This window comes from Mustelus asterias, unplaced genomic scaffold (assembly GCF_964213995.1).
Source record: "Mustelus asterias unplaced genomic scaffold, sMusAst1.hap1.1 HAP1_SCAFFOLD_2952, whole genome shotgun sequence".
NCBI lineage: Eukaryota > Metazoa > Chordata > Chondrichthyes > Carcharhiniformes > Triakidae > Mustelus > Mustelus asterias.
In genome coordinates this window covers 1-17,500 of record NW_027592897.1, presented here as the reverse complement: position 1 = coordinate 17,500, position 17,500 = coordinate 1, and the positions used below count along the sequence as shown (strand labels likewise).

Here is a 17,500-nt window from a genome sequence, read left to right as displayed (position 1 = left end):
ATGCCAACTTTTATACTCTATGCCCTGTCCAATAAAGGCAAGCATGCCATATGCCTTCTTCACCACCTTTTCCACCTGTGCTGCCACCTTTAAGAATCTGTGGACTTGCACACCCAGATCCCTCTGTGTGTCTATACTCCTGATGGTTGTCATTTATTGTATAGCTCCCCCCTGCATTAGATCTACCAAAATGCATCACTTCGCATTTATCTGGATTAAATTCCATCTGCCATTTCTCTGCTCAATTTTCCAGCCTATCTATATCCTGCTGTATTCTCTGACAATGTTCATCACTATCCGCAACTCCAGCAATCTTTGTGTCGTCCGCAAACTTACGAATCAGACCAGCTACATCTTCTTCCAAATCATTTATATATATCACAAACAGCAGAGGTCCCAGTACAGAGCCCTGCACTAGTACAGGGCTCTGTACTACACCACTAGTCACAGACCTCCAATCAGAAAAAGACCCTTCCACTGCTACCCTCTGTCTTCTATGGCCAAGCCAGTTCTGTACCCATCTAGCTAGTTCACCTTTGATCCCGTGAGATTTAACCTTTTGCACCAGCCTGCCATGAGGGACCTTGTCAAATGCTTTACTAAAATCCATGTAGACGACATCCACGGCCGTTCCCTCATCAATCATTTTTGTCACCTCCTCAAAAAACTCAACCAAATTTGTGAGGCATGACCTCCCTCGTACAAAACCATGTTGTCTATTGCCAATGAGATTATTGAGTTCTAAATGCGTACAGATCCTATCTCTAAGAATCTTCTCCAACAATTTTCCTACCACAGACGTCAAGCTCACAGGCCTATAATTACCCGGGTTATCCTTGCTACCCTTCTTAAATAACGGGACCACATTTGCTATCCTCCAATCCTCTGGGACCTCACCTGTGTCCAATGAAGAAACAAGAGGCCCAGCAATTTCATCTCTTGTCTCTCTCAGTAATCTAGGACAGATGCCATCTGGCCCTGGGGATTTGTCTACCTTAATGCTTCCTAAAACACCTAACTCTTCCTCCCTTGTAATTGCGATTTGTTCTAACGGGTCTACACATCCCTCTGAGACACTACCAATCAACGTGTCCCTCTCCTTTGTGAATACTGATACAAAGTATTCATTTAGGATCTCACCTACTTCCTTGAGTTCTAAGCATAATTCCCCTCCTTTGTTCTTGAGAGGTCCGACTCTCTCTGACAACCCTCTTATTCCTAACGAATGTATTGTGGTGAACCATAGATGGTTACCACTATGGGTACTTGTAAATATGTTACTCTTGTTACTGTTGGGGTTAGGGTTGGGGTGTTCCACCTGTTGGTATTGTTCTGTGGTACACTCCGGTTGGCTCCGCCTACCTATAGGAGTATAAAGGTCACTGCACTGTCTAGTGACCCTTTAGTCTGGGATTGTATTGTTAAGCAGTATGCTCCATTCTTGTTGCTAATAAAAGCCTTTATTTCTCGGGTACGATTCAGCCTCCCGAGTGAATTAATCGCGCATCATGTATAAAATGCCTTGGGATTTTCCTTAATCCTGTCTGCCAAGGACATTTCGTGACCCCTTTTTGCCCTTCTAACTCCCTGTTTGAGTTCTTTTCTACTTTCTCTGTATTCCTCCAGTGCTTCATCTGTTTTTAGCTGCCTGGACCTTATGTATGCCTCTTTTTTCTTTTTGATTAGACCCACAATTTCCCTGGTTATCCACGGCTCTCGAATCCTACCTTTCCTGTCCTTCCTTTTTACAGGCACATGCCTGTCCTGCACTCCTATCAACTGCTCCTTAAAAGACTCCCACATGCCAGATGTGGATTTACCCTCGAACAGCCTCTCCCAATCAACAGCCACCAAATCCTGCCTAATCCGGCTGTAGTTAGCCTTCCCCCAATTCAGCACCTTACCCATAGGACAACACTCATCCTTTTCCATGACTATCCGAAAGTTTACAGAATTGTGGTCACTGTTCGCCACATGTTCCCCCACTGAAACTTTGATGACCTGACCGGGCTCATTCCCCAGTACTAGGTCCAGTATAGCCCCCTCTCTAGTTGGACTGTCAACCTATTGTTCCAAAGAACTTTCCTGGACACATTTTACAAATTCCTCTCCGCCTGGACCCCCAGCCCTAAGGGATTTCCAGTCTATCTAAGGGAAATTAAAGTCTCCCACGACAACAACCCTATTATTTCCGCACCTGTCCAGAGTCTCCTTACATATCCGTTCCTCAATTTCCCGTGGGCTGTTGGGAGGCCTGTAGTATATCCCCAGCATAGTGACTGCGCCCTTCCTGTTTCTGAGCTCTACCCACAGTGTCTCGTTACATGAACCTTCCAAATTGTCCACCCTCTGTACCGCTGTAATATGCTCTCTAACCAGTATTGCTACTCCCCCACCTCTTCCAGCCCCTCCTCTGTCTCGCCTAAAACACTTATACCCCTGAATATTCAGCTGCCAGTCCTGTCCTTTTAACCAAGTCTCCATCACCGCAACCACATCCAAGTTCCGCACAAGCATTAAGGCTCTAAGTTCATCTGTCTTGCCCGTTACGCTCCTTGCATTAAAGCAGATGCACTCCAGACCTCCAGACCCACTGAGTTCATCCTCCCCCAGAATGCCCTTCCTCTTAGGTAGCCTTGTCTTGGCCCCATGCTTGTCCCCAGTCTCTACGCTTATTGACCTATTGTTCTGATCCCCACCCCCTGCCACATTAGTTTAAACCCACTCGAACCACACTAGCAAACCTCCCAGCCAGGATATTGGTGCCCCAATAGAGTTTGAAAAGTTTGAATTATATAAATATTAATTATATAAATATTAACCCATCCCTATAGATAATGAGCTAAATTCCAGCTTCGAAAGAGAGTTTCCCAGGAATAAAATAAGGTTCAAACTAACTCATCCACAGGGAGCTGCTATATTTCCTGACTTGTTTTGCATCTGTACATTTTATACAGTAAAATAAGAATACATCATTTTTATTCTTTCACAGGATGTGGGTGCTGCTGGCTATGTCAGCATTTATTGCCCATCCCTAATTGCCGTTGAGAAGGTGGTGGTGAGTCACTGCAGTCCCTGTGCTTCTGGTAACAGAGCCACATAGTGTTAAATTGTCCAACCTTTGGGAAGGCCAGGAGTACACACAGAATCTTGTTCCAGAGTAAATGGACAGTGGCCCATTCAGCAGACATACTAGCTGGCGTTTTGGGTTGTAGGAGGTTGAGAAACTTGCTTGTGCAGCAAGTATGAGAGAAAGGTTGGGAATTCAAAGCATGTATTACAATTGTGTATAGACAAGAGCCCAGAACACTTGGGACCCAGATTTTTACTCCATGCTCACAACTAACTAACTAACTGGAACAGCTTGATAAGGATCAATTTGAGGGATTCCCCTGCTCTGTGGAACCTCACATCAGTGGTAGGGAAACTATTGGAGAAAACTCTGAAGGAGAGAATCTATCTCCACTTGGTGAGGCAAGGTTTGATCATGGCTTCGTCAGAGAGAGGTCATGTCTAACAAACTTGATTGAATTGTTTAAGGAAGTGACAGGGTGTGTAGAAGAGAGTAGTGCAGTTGATGTAATTTATATGGATTTCAGCAAAGCCTTTAAAGATTCCACATGGGATCCAGGGACCTTGGCAAGTTGGAGACATGATTGAGATGTAGAAGATTATCAGGGCATGGACAGAGTGAATAGGAAGCAGCTATTCCCCTTCATTGAAGGGTCAATAACGAGGGGGCACAGATTTAGGGTAAGGGGCAGGAGGTTTAGAGGGAATTTGAGGAAAGATCTTTTTGGCCCAGTGGGTGGTGGGAGTCTGGAATGCACTGTCTGAGAGGGTAGTAGAGGTGGGAAATCTCAAAACATTTCAAAAGTGTGTGGATTAGCACTTGAAATGGCATAACATTCAAGGCTATGGGCCAAATGCTGGAAAGTAGGATTAGTGTGGATTTAGTGTAGTTTTATCAGCGCAGACTTGATGGGCCAAAGGGCCTCTTCTGTATTCATAGAAGATCATAGAACCCTACAGTGCAGAAAGAGGCCATTCGGCCCATCGAGTCTGCACCGACCACAATCCCACCCAGGCCCTACCCCCATATCCCTACATATTTGATCCACTAATCCCTCTAACCTATGCATTTCAGGAAACTAAGGGGCAACTTTAGCATGGCCAATTAACCAAACCCGCACATCTTTGGACTGTGGGAGGAAACCGGAGCACCCGGAGGAAACCCGCGCAGACACGAGGAGAATGTGCAAACTCCACACAGACAGTGACCCGAGCCGGGAATCGAACCCAGGTCCCTGGAGCTGTGAAGCAGCAGTGCTAACCACTGTGCTACCGTGCCGCCCATTGTATTGTATGACTCTTTGACTTTATGACTATGACTGAATCATGCTCACCCAATAATGAGGTTCTGTTCCATGTACTGATCGTATGGTCTGATCTGGAGAGAGTGGAGTCTGACTTGAGTAGTTATTCCACGCTGCTTTATTCACACTCTGTTCATACACTATATTCACGATGAACTTCAGAGTGGGTACATTTCACCCAAGTGCAGCCTGCTCAATCTGCTGTTCAAGTCTCTAGCACATGACTGCTGATGTCAATGTTACATCATGATCTACTTCACTCGTTACCATGACACTGCATCCTCCCCTCTCAACTTCCCCTCTCCATTTTTTTATGTTGTTCTTTCTTTCTTATGATTCCTTACTTACCTTCTATCCCATCCCTCCTTCCCGCTCTCACTCCACTTCACTCCTCTGCTATGATTATAGTCCAAACCATCATACTACCAATTATCTGTGTCATCCCCTCCAGCTCTGCACTCTTCCAATTCTGGCCCCATGCACATTCCCACTTTCAATCACTTCACCTCTGGCAGCCTTCTGCTGTCGAATGTCCTTCCCTACCCCTTTCCCCCTCTCTACCTGACTTTCCTCCTTTAAAACCTACCAAGCTCACCTGACTGAATATCTTCTTGTGTGATTCGCTTTGGGACCAGGTTAAAGAAGGTAAATTGATAAATGTGTATGGAAGGTGGAAGCTCTGTTCTAGCAATTGATTATTTCCAGGGCCTGGTTGGAACTTTGGTACTCACCAACCACTTTGACAGTGATATCAGCCCGATCTTCCCCTGCAGGGTTCTTCACCAGCACAGTGTAGACGCCCTGATCAGATCTCTCTGCTCCCTCCATGATAAAGACACAATGCTCAGGATGCTTCTCCACATGTACACGTCCATCCATCTCTGTGATCACCTGTCCACAGTAACAGAATCAAGGTTAGCTTAGACTAGCAGCCACACTGAGACAGCAGGAGTGTGGTGGAAAACTTTTCACTTAACTTGATGAGTGCATCTCCAACAAGAAACTCAACACCATCCAGGACAAAGCAGCCACTTGATTGCTATCCCTTCCACAAACCTTCAATCCCCCTACCACCGATGAACAGTGGCAGTTGTGTGTATGATCTACAAGATGCACTGAAGGAAGTCATCAAGGTTCCTTCAACAACACCTTCCAAATCCACGACCAAGGGCGGCACGGTAGCACAGTGGTTAGCACTGCTGCTTCACAGCTCCAGGGACCTGGGTTCGATTCCCGGCTTGGGTCACTGTCTGTGTGGAGTTTGCACATTCTCCTCGTGTCTACGTGGGTTTCCTCCGGGTGCTTCGGTTTCCTCCCACAGTCCAAAGATGTGCAGGTTAGGTTGATTGGCCATGCTAAAATTGCCCCTTAGTGTCCTGGGATGCGTAGATTAGAGGGATTAGTGGGTAAAATATGTAGGGATATGGGGGTAGGGCCTGGGTAGGATTGTAGTCGGTGCAGACTCGATGGGCCGAACGGCCTCTTTCTGTACTATAGGGTTTCTATGATTCTATGTTTCTATGACCACTACCATCTAGAAGGACAAGAGTAGCAGATACCACCTGGAGGTTCCCCTCCAAGTCACTCACCTTCCTGACTTAGAAATATACCACCGTTCCTTCATTGTCACTGGAACAAAATCCTGGAACTGCCTCCCGAATAGCATTGTAGGTGTACCTACACCACATGGACTGCAGCGGTTCAACAAGGCAGCTCATCACCATCTTCTCATGGGCAATTAGGGATGGGTAATAAATGCCTCTCCAGCGACACCCATAAATGCATAATATAAAGAATTGCCAGTGTTGTAGCTGTACTGGAAGAGCTTGGCTAAGGGCACAGGATGTTCTGGAGCACAAGTCATCAGTATTATTGCTGGAATGTTGTCAGGGCCCTTTGCAGTATCCAACTGTTTCTTGATATCCATGTAGAGTGAATTGAATTGACTCGAGACTGACATCTGTGAGGCTGGGGACCTCCAGTAGAGGCCAAGATGCATCATCCACAAAGCACTTCTGACTGTAGATTGTTGTGAATGCTTCAGCCTTATCTGTCACACAGATTTGTTGCTTGTGGAATTGCTTAGCTCTGTCTATTACTTGCCTTATATACTGTTTGGCACGCAAGTAGTCCTATGTTGTAGTTTCACCAGGTTGACAACTCATTTTTCAGATTGCCTGATGTTGCTCTTGGCATGCCCTCCGGCACACCTCATTGAACCAGGGTTGATCCCCTGACTTGATGGTAATGATACACACAGGAAGAAAGGCAAGAGTAAAGAACAACATTCACAATTAACTACAATAATACTTACCCAGACAGTATACTTAAATTACGTCCCCCACAATCTAAATCAATCTACTTCCCTAAACTCCAAGAATACACCTTCCCCAAAACAAGGGGGTGGCATGGTAGCACAGTGGTTAGCACTACTGCCTCACACCTCCAGAGACCTAGGTTCGATTCCCAGCTTGGGTCACTGTCTGTGTGGAGTTTGCACGTTCTCTCCGTGTCTGCGTGGGTTTCCTCCGGGTGCTCCAGGTCCCTCCCACAGTCCGAAGATGTGTGGGTTAGGTTTATTGGCCATGTTAAATTGCCCCTTGGTGTCCCAAGATGCATAGGTTAGAGGGATTATGTGTGGAGATAAGGCCTTGGTGAGATTGTTGTCGGTGCTATGATAGACTGGGGGTATGCCAGGCCATGAGGTTACAGATTGTGCTGGAGTACAGTTCTGCTGCTGCTGATAGTTCACAGCACCTCATGAATGCCCAGTCTTGAATTGCTATCCTATCCCATTGAGCACAGTGGTAATGCCACACAACACAATGGAGGGTATCCTCAATGTGAGGACTGGACTCTTGTCTCCACGAGGGCTGTGCAGAGGTTGCTCCGACCAATACGGTCATGGACAGTACAGTAAACAGATATATGGACAGATATATTTGTGATGTGGAGATGCCGGCGTTGGACTGGGGTAAACACAGTAAGAAGTTTAACAACACCAGGTTAAAGTCCAACAGGTTTATTTGGTAGCAAAAGTCACAGAAGCTTTCGGAGCTCCAAGCCCCTTCTTCAGGTGAGTGGGAATTCTGTTCACGAACAGGGCATATAAAGACACAAACTCAATTTACAGAATAATGGTTGGAATGCGAGTCTTTACAGCTAATCAAGTCTTTAAGATACAAACAATGTGAGTGGAGAGAGCATCAAGACAGGCTAAAGAGATGTGCACATGTGTCTTTATATGCCCTGTTTGTGAACAGAATTCCCACTCACCTGAAGAAGGGGCTTGGAGCTCCGAAAGCTTGTGTGGCTTTTGCTACCAAATAAACCTGTTGGACTTTAACCTGGTGTTGTTAAACTTCTTACAGATATATTTGTGACAGGCAGGTTGGTGAGGATGAGGCAAAGTATGTTTTTTCCTCTTGTTGTTTCTCTCACCACCTGCTACAGACCCAGTCGAGCAGCTATGTCCTTTTAGTTCCCAAAAGAAGGCTACAGGTCATGTGTAGTAACTATTTTCAACCTATGGGATGTTATTTTGGGGAAGGTGTATTCTTGGAGTTCAGGGAAGTAGATTGATTTAGATTGTGGGGGACGTAATTTAAGTACACTGTCTGGGTAAGTATTATTGTAGTTAATTGTGAATGTTGTTCTTTACTCTTGCCTTTCTTCTTGTGTGTATTAAAGTTTAATAAATGTTTTGTTATTTGAATATTTAAAACAGGACTTGTTCCTTTCCTCACCAGGTTTTACCTCTTTTCTCACGTTTGTTCCAAATCATCAAAAAAAATCGAGTTCCAAGTTTTCCTTCTGGGATTTGGGATGTGCTTATTGAACATCAGTAGGGCTCATAACAATAGTGTGTAAAATGTGTATTAATGCACACTGTGTGTACAGAATACTATCCATCGTATATAATTACTAATGCACAATGTGTGTACAGAATACTATCCATCGTATATAATTACTAATGCACAATGTGTGTACAGAATACTATCCATCGTATATAATTACTAATGCACACTGTGTGTACAGAATACTATCCATCGTATATAATTACTAATGCACACTGTGTGTAGAGAATACTATCCATCGTATATAATTACTAATGCACACTGTGTGTACAGAATACTATCCATCGTATATAATTACTAATGCACAATGTGTGTACAGAATACTATCCATCGTATATAATTACTAATGCACAATGTGTGTACAGAATACTATCCATCGTATATAATTACTAATGCACACTGTGTGTACAGAATACTATCCATCGTATATAATTACTAATGCACACTGTGTGTAGAGAATACTATCCATCGTATATAATTACTAATGCACAATGTGTGTACAGAATACTAACCATCGTATATAATTACTAATGCACAATGTGTGTACAGAATACTAACCATCGTATATAATTACTAATGCACACTGTGTGTACAGAATACTATCCATCGTATATAATTACTAATGCACACTGTGTGTACAGAATACTATCCATCGTATATAATTACTAATGCACACTGTGTGTACAGAATACTATCCATCGTATATAATTACTAATGCACACTGTGTGTAGAGAATACTATCCATCGTATATAATTACTAATGCACAATGTGTGTACAGAATACTAACCATCGTATATAATTACTAATGCACACTGTGTGTACAGAATACTAACCATCGTATATAATTACTAATGCACAATGTGTGTACAGAATACTAACCATCGTATATAATTACTAATGCACACTGTGTGTACAGAATACTATCCATCGTATATAATTACTAATGCACACTGTGTGTACAGAATACTATCCATCGTATATAATTACTAATGCACACTGTGTGTACAGAATACTATCCATCGTATATAATTACTAATGCACACTGTGTGTAGAGAATACTATCCATCGTATATAATTACTAATGCACACTGTGTGTACAGAATACTATCCATCGTATATAATTATTAATGCACACTGTGTGTACAGAATACTATCCATCGTATATAATTATTAATGCACACTGTGTGTACAGAATACTATCCATCGTATATAATTACTAATGCACAATGTGTGTAGAGAATACTATCCATCGTATATAATTACTAATGCACACTGTGTGTACAGAATACTATCCATCGTATATAATTATTAATGCACACTGTGTACAGAATACTATCCATCGTATATAATTATTAATGCACACTGTGTGTACAGAATACTATCCATCGTATATAATTACTAATGCACACTGTGTGTACAGAATACTATCCATCGTATATAATTACTAATGCACACTGTGTGTACAGAATACTATCCATCGTATATAATTATTAATGCACAATGTGTGTACAGAATACTATCCATCGTATATAATTACTAATGCACAATGTGTGTACAGAATACTATCCATCGTATATAATTACTAATGCACAATGTGTGTAGAGAATACTATCCATCGTATATAATTATTAATGCACAATGTGTGTAGAGAATACTATCCATCGTATATAATTACTAATGCACACTGTGTGTAGAGAATACTATCCATCGTATATAATTACTAATGCACACTGTGTACAGAATACTATCCATCGTATATAATTACTGATGCACACTGTGTGTACAGAATACTATCCATCGGATATAATTACTAATGCACACTGTGTGTACAGGATACTATCCATTGTATATTACTGCGTACTGTGTGAATCACCATTGTTTCACAGACTAGCGCTGAGAGACCAACTGTACAACCTGGACACCACCAATCCACCTTTTCCCTTGTACCTTTGGATGGAATCTTACCAAAAAATAGCAAACTGTCAGGGTCTGACTGAAAACCAGCATGTTTCTCTCCCGAGAAACAGTCTGGATTTCTCTCCCGAGAAACAGTCTGGATTTCTCTCCCGAGAAACAGTCTGGATTTCTCTCCCGAGAAACAGTCTGGATTTCTCTCCCGAGAAACAGTCTGGATTTCTCTCCCGAGAAACAGTCTGGATTTCTCTCCCGAGAAACAGTCTGGATTTCTCTCCCGAGAAACAGTCTGGATTTCTCTCCCGAGAAACAGTCTGGATTTCTCTCCCGAGAAACAGTCTGGATTTCTCTCCCGAGAAACAGTCTGGATTTCTCTCCCGAGAAACAGTCTGGATTTCTCTCCCGAGAAACAGTCTGGATTTCTCTCCCGAGAAACAGTCTGGATTTCTCTCCCGAGAAGTAGTCTGGATTTCTCTTCCGAGAAACAGTCTGGATTTCTCTCCCGAGAAACAGTCTGGATTTCTCTCCCGAGAAGTAGTCTGGATTTCTCTTCCGAGAAACAGTCTGGATTTCTCTCCCGAGAAACAGTCTGGATTTCTCTCCCGAGAAGTAGTCTGGATTTCTCTTCCGAGAAACAGTCTGGATTTCTCTCCCGAGAAACAGACTGGATTTCTCTCCCGAGAAACAGTCTGGATTTCTCTCCCGAGAAACAGTCTGGATTTCTCTCCCGAGAAACAGTCTGGATTTCTCTCCCGAGAAACAGTCTGGATTTCTCTCTCGAGAAACAGAATGGATTTCTCTCCAGATCTTCTGACACTTTGTCAAAAAAAACAGGTCAGCGAGTTTAATGCCATCATGTAGAGGGTGGGGCATGTTTAAAGGGTCCCTTGATCAGACCTAGAAATAACCTCTCCCCCCACAATCCAAGCCACATCTCTTCCTCCTCCCCCTCTGTCCCGTGATCAATGCCAGCATCCCATCCATCCCCTCCCAGCCCCTGCCCCACCACACTAACACTCATTGCCAGCATCGGACCCCTTCACTGGTGAACATGGTGCCAACCTGTGCCAGTGGCATTGCCAGGGCACTGCCTGGCAATGTCCCTCTCCCCCAGGGCTATCCTCACCTTTACATCTCAGGGGGATCCCCATGACAAGTTCACATCTGGGCGAACCTGTTGTTGGAAAGACAAGTGCATAGTGGTATTAACGCTATACTATTCATCCAGAAACTCAGCTAATGTTCTGGGGACCCGGGTTCGAATCCCGCCATAGCAGATGGTGGAATTTGAATTCAATAAAAAATATCTGGAATTAAGAATCTACTGATCACCATGAAACCATTGCTGATCGTCAGAAAAATCCATCTGGTTTACTAATGTCCTATAGGGAAAGTAATCTGCCATCTTTACCTGGTCAGGCCTACATGTGACTCCGGAGCCACTGCAATATGGTTGACTCTCAACTGCCTGCAGGCAACTAGCAATAAACGCTGACCAGCCAGCAATGCCCACATCCCATGAATGAATTAAAAAAACCTCGCCAACATGAAATCATTTCAGCAAGTTTTGAAAATACGGTTCATAGAAATGATCTGGTGGATAGAAATGGTTGTGAGGAATATATATGGCGAGGGGGTATTTAATTATATTGAAATGTATGTAAATGTATTAAAATTGGGTGTGAATCTGATTACATCGCTGGCGAGGGGCGGCAGAAATTGGAAATCATGATCTCGCCGGCGATCTCACTACCATTCCGGCTATGGAGAGAGTGAGCTCAAGGTCACCCCCATTGACTTTAAACCTTTGGTAGAAATTGTGTGTGTGTGAGAGAGTTAGGGTATATAAAATGTATTATACTTTCATATTTCATAATTTATGTTAAGAAGCTTTGCCTTCTACTTGATAAGTCTGGTTTAATAATAAACTAGTAATGTTTATTGAAGAAACCTGAGCACTGAGTGGTCATTCCGAGATTAATATTTGGCTGTCCAGCTAGCTGGAAAAATCATTGAAATCTATGCTGTGATCCGTGGAGTAGTGGAGCTAGAGACAGACAATGCATTCCTCCCATCCCGGTTCTCACATCTCCTAAAAACAAAGAAACTGATAGGAGAAGACAAGCCATTCATTTGGATGTGAACATTGAGATCTTACCAATGAACTGAACTCTTACCAAATCCCAGGGAGTCGCAGAGAATCTCTGTCCCTATTAAAATGTGAGGGTGATGTTACCCATCCTGCTGTTCACTCACACTCAGAGGCACTGCCAATGGCTTCGTAACAGTAAAGCTAACCATGTGAGTGAATATTTGAACTGGTGTGGAGAGATATCGACCAGACTCCTGTTTGGGATCGTCAGCTCACAAACTCACTCGCTGTTTGCCAATGTAAAAACTCTCAATATCATATCCATCTTACAAATCACTACGAGCCCTACCTTGTCACCCTTGGTCCAGATGACAGTTGGCACTGGGTCCCCGCTGATGGGCACGTCCAATCGGAGCTTGTTCCCTGCCACAACAATGATGGTGGCATCAGGGATACTGCCCAAACAATCCAGGTGGATTTTGGGAGGATCTATGGAGGACAGATAAAACACACAGAGTGAAGACAGTTCTGCAGATACATCGAGGTGTACACACACAAACATACACACAAAGACAGTGTCACATGTACACACACACAGGCACACACACAAAGACACATTGTCACACACGCACACACACAAGGATACAGTGACACATGCACACACAAACACACACACAGAAAGACACAGCGTCACACACTCACACACACACACATCACTCATCTGATGAAGGAGAAGTGCTCCCAAAGCTTGTGATATCAAATAAACTTGTTGGACTTTAACCTGGTGTTGTGAGACTTCTTACTGTGCACACACACACAAAGACACAGTGTCACGCACACACACACAAAGACACAGTGTCTCACACACACACACACACACACAAAGACACAGTGTCACGCACACACACACAAAGACACAGTGTCTCACACACACAAAGACACAGTGTCACGCACACACACACACACACAAAGACACAGTGTCACACACACACACACATAAAAACAGTGTCTCACACACACACACAAAGACACAGTGTCTCACACACACACACACATAAAAACAGTGTCTCACACACACACACAAAGACACAGTGTCACACACACACACAAAGACACAGTGTCTCACACACACACACACAAAGACACAGTGTCACACACACACAAAGACATAGTGTCTCACACACACACACACAGTGTCACGCACACACAAAGACAGTGTCTCACACACACACACACAAAGACACTGTCACGCACACACAAAGACAGTGTCTCACACACACACACACAAAGACACAGCGTCACGCACACACAAAGACAGTGTCACACAAACACACACACACAAAGAGTGTCTCACACACACACACACAAAGGCAGTGTCACACACACACACACAAAGACACAGTGTCACTCACACACACACAAAGGCACAGTGTCACACACACACACAAAGACACAGTGTCACACACACACACACAAAGACACAGTGTCTCACACACACACACACAAAGACACAGTGTCTCACACACACACAAAGAGACAGTGTCACACACACACACACAAAGACACAGTGTCTCACACACACACACACAAAGACACAGTGTCACACACACACACACAAAGACACAGTGTCTCACACACACACACACAAAGACACAGTGTCACTCACACACACACAAAGGCACAGTGTCACACACACACACAAAGACACAGTGTCACACACACACACACAAAGACACAGTGTCTCACACACACACACACAAAGACAGTGTCTCACACACACAAAGACAGTGTCTCACACACACACACACACATAGACACAGTGTCACACAAACACACACACACACAAAGACAGTGTCACACACACACACAAAGACACGGTGTCACACATACACACACACAAAGGCACAGTGTCACACACACACAAAGACACAGTGTCGCACACACACACAAAGACACAGTGTCACACACACACACACAAAGACACAGTGTCACACACACACACACAAAGACATAGGGGGGAATTTTACCATTTTGAGTCAAAGTGCCGGATCTGGGTGTCAAATAGATTCACTCCTGGAATCCTCTTTCCAGCGCGCCCATACGCGTTTTGCCGGCTCCAGTCCGATCCGTGCTTTGGGCGGGGCTTAGCACTGGCAGACCAATCGGAGCTCTGAACTGCGCATGCGCAGTTCAAAGAAAATCTGACAGAGCGCGCCTGGCGCGGAAAAAAAAGCGGAGAGCGGAGAGACCGGCTCTCTGAAGTTCATCCTCTGGTCGGGGGAGGGGGGATGGGGGGGGAGGGGGTGTGACCGATCATCCCCGGGGGCCGGGGTGGGGGGGGGTGGGGGGGGGGGGGGAAGCAGGGGAGGGGGTGTGACGTATCATCCCTTGGTTGGGGGGGGGGGGGGTGGAGAGAGGAGAGGACCCGCGCCCGAATTGGGTGTCGGTAAAGCTACGATCTGCTCGCATTCGGGTGCGGATCGTGTTAAAGGCCCGACGCCCAAAAAACGGGTGCGGAGGTTTGGTAAAATCAGGCCCACAGTGTCACACATACACACACACACACAGACAAAGACACTGTGGGCCCTATTTTACTATTGCCTCGCGCCCGTTTTTGGGCGTGAAAACATGGTAAAGTCGGGTGAGAGGCCATTAACGCGATCCGCATCCGCATCTGCTCAGATTGCCACTTTACTGAAACCTGGGAATGCCGGTGATTCGATTCGCGCCCAAAACGGGTGCAATGACAATTTAAATGCATTTGAATGCATTTAAATTGAATTAATGAACTGCCCGCCCAACTTTATCAGCATTTCCCCCTTTACCACCGCGTTCGCCAATCCGGAACCGCGCTGTAATGGACCTGCTAAATAAAAGTCTGAAACGGACGCTCCAGCTTTTGAAGGACATGTTCAGTGTTTCCAACGGCTCTCTGACTCAGATCAGTGATGGGGGGAGGAGGGAGGCGGGTCAGATCATTCTCTGGTTGGAGGGGGAGGAGGGGAGTGAGGTCAGATCGTTGTCTGGTGGTGGGGAGGAGGAGGCGGGTCAGATGTATCTCTGGAAGGGAGGAGAAGTGAGGCCAGATCGTTGTATGGTGGGGGGGGGGGGGGGGGAGGTGGGTGAGGCCAGACCATTCTCGGGGGGGAGGGGGGGGGAAGGGGGAGTGAGGCTAGATTGTTGTCTGGGGGGGGAGGAGGGAGGCGGGTAAGATGTATCTCGGTGGGGGGGAGGCCCGATCGCTCACTGGTGGGGGGGCAGATGGATCTCTGGTGGCGGGGGGGGGGGGGGCAGATAGATCTCTGGCGGTGGGGGGAGATGGATCTCTGGTGGGGGGGGCAGATGGACCTCTGGTGGTGGGGGGCAGATGGATCTCTGGTGGTGGGGGGCTGTTGGATCTCTGGTAGTGGGGGGTGCAGATGCATCTCTGGTGGGGGGGGCACATGGATCTCTGGTCGGGGGGGGGCAGTTGGATCTCTGGTGGGGGGGCAGGGGGGCCCGCTGCCACTCTGCGGGCGATCGGTGGGGAGGGGAGGGGGGCAGGGGTGGCAATCAGTCTGGGTAGTGTGGGGGGTGGATAAGGGGGACAGTGATGTGTGTGCGTAGTGGGGGGGTAGATAAGGGGGACAGTGATGTGTGTGGGCAGTGGGAGGGTGGATAAGGGGGACAGTGATGTGTGTGGGCAGTGGGGGGGTGGATAAGGGGGACAGTGATGTGTGTGGGCAGTGGGGGGGTGGATAAGGGGGACAGTGATGTGTGTGCGTAGTGGGGGGGTAGATAAGGGGGACAGTGATGTGTGTGGGCAGTGGGAGGGTGGATAAGGGGGACAGTGATGTGTGTGGGCAGTGGGGGGGTGGATAAGGGGGACAGTGATGTGTGTGGGCAGTGGGGGGGTGGATAAGGGGGACAGTGATGTGTGTGGGCAGTGGGGGGGTGGATAAGGGGGACAGTGATGTGTGTGGGCAGTGGGGGGGTGGATAAGGGGGACAGTGATGTGTGTGGGCAGTGGGGGGGTGGATAAGGGGGACAGTGATGTGTGTGTGCACCCTCGCTCCCGCTTGTCGCTCCCGGGCCGCTTTCTGCGGCCCGGGAGCGATCTGACACGGGCGCGCTTTTTCAAATTTTTTTCAAACTGCGCATGCGCAGTTCAGAGCGCCGATCATTTCGGCCGCACTAAGCCCCGCCCACAGCGCGAATGGGACTGGAGATGGCTGAGAGCGTATGGGGGCACCTGAAAACAGATTTCTAAGTCGGATCTGCATTACGTCCAGATTCGGCACTTCGAATGAAAATGGTAAAATCAGGCCCTGTGTCTTTGTGAGTGTGTGTGTGTGAGACACTGGGCCTGATTTTACCAAAACTTCGTACCTGTTTTCAGGCCCGAAATTGTGGTAAAGTTGGGCGTCGGGCCTATACCGCGACCTGCACTTGATTCCGAGCAGATCGCGGCTTTACCGACACCCGATTCGGGCGGGGGTCCGGCCCACGCCTGAATCGGGCGGCCCGACGATTTAAATGCATTTGCATGTATTTAAATCGACTTAATGAACCGCGCGCCCAACTCTACCACCAAATCCCACTTTACCGTCTTCTGGCCCGATCCGCATCTGCGCTGTTACCGACCTGCAAAATAAAAGTCTGAAGTCGTCGCTGCAGCTTCCGAAGAGTGGGGTTCGAGTCTGCAACGATTCTCTGACCCAGATCATCCTCTGGTCAGGGGGGGGGGGGTTTCCGCTGCCAGTCTGCGGCCGATCGGTGGGGAGGGAGGGGGCAGGGGGTTCCGCCGCCACTCTGCGGGCGATCCCTTCTCCCCACTGCAGGAACAAATCCCTCCTGCCGGAGTGGACGTGCGGCCATTCCATCCCACAAAACCTTCAGGATGAAGCGATTCCTCGCTAAGAAGATGAAGCAGAACCGGCCGATTCCACCGTGGATCCACAAGAAAACCGGCAACAAGATCAGTACAAGGCCAAGAGGAGACACTGGAGAAGGACCAAGCTGGGCCTGTAAAGGGATACACCATCACTGGTACACCACCAGCCACAGATTACTCTTCCCTGCAGGGGCAAGAGAGCGGGAGAGATGGCTGTGGCTGGTAGTGTAGTCGGTTTTCATGCAGATCCACTGTGGAATCGGTCGGTTCTGCTTCATCTTCTTAGCGAGGAATCGCTTCATCCTGAAGGTTTTGTGGGATGGAATGGCCAGACGTCCACTCCGGCAGGAAGGATTCGTTCCTCCAGTGGGGAGGAGGGATCGCCCG

General features: G+C 46.6%; 1 protein-coding gene across 1 annotated transcript in view; it reads right to left on the bottom strand.

Annotated features, from left to right (window-relative positions):
* The window catches only part of LOC144490155 (myosin-binding protein C, cardiac-type-like), a gene marked incomplete at both ends in the record, with an annotated part of 32,062 nt that extends 19,333 nt beyond the window's left edge, over nucleotides 1–12,729 (bottom strand). Inside the window, 2 exons of the mRNA XM_078207963.1 lie at nucleotides 5,108–5,267; nucleotides 12,590–12,729. Coding sequence (XP_078064089.1) covers nucleotides 5,108–5,267; nucleotides 12,590–12,729 — 300 coding nt within the window. The remainder of the gene's footprint in view (nucleotides 1–5,107; nucleotides 5,268–12,589) is intronic.
* Nucleotides 12,730–17,500: the final 4,771 nt, after the last annotated feature.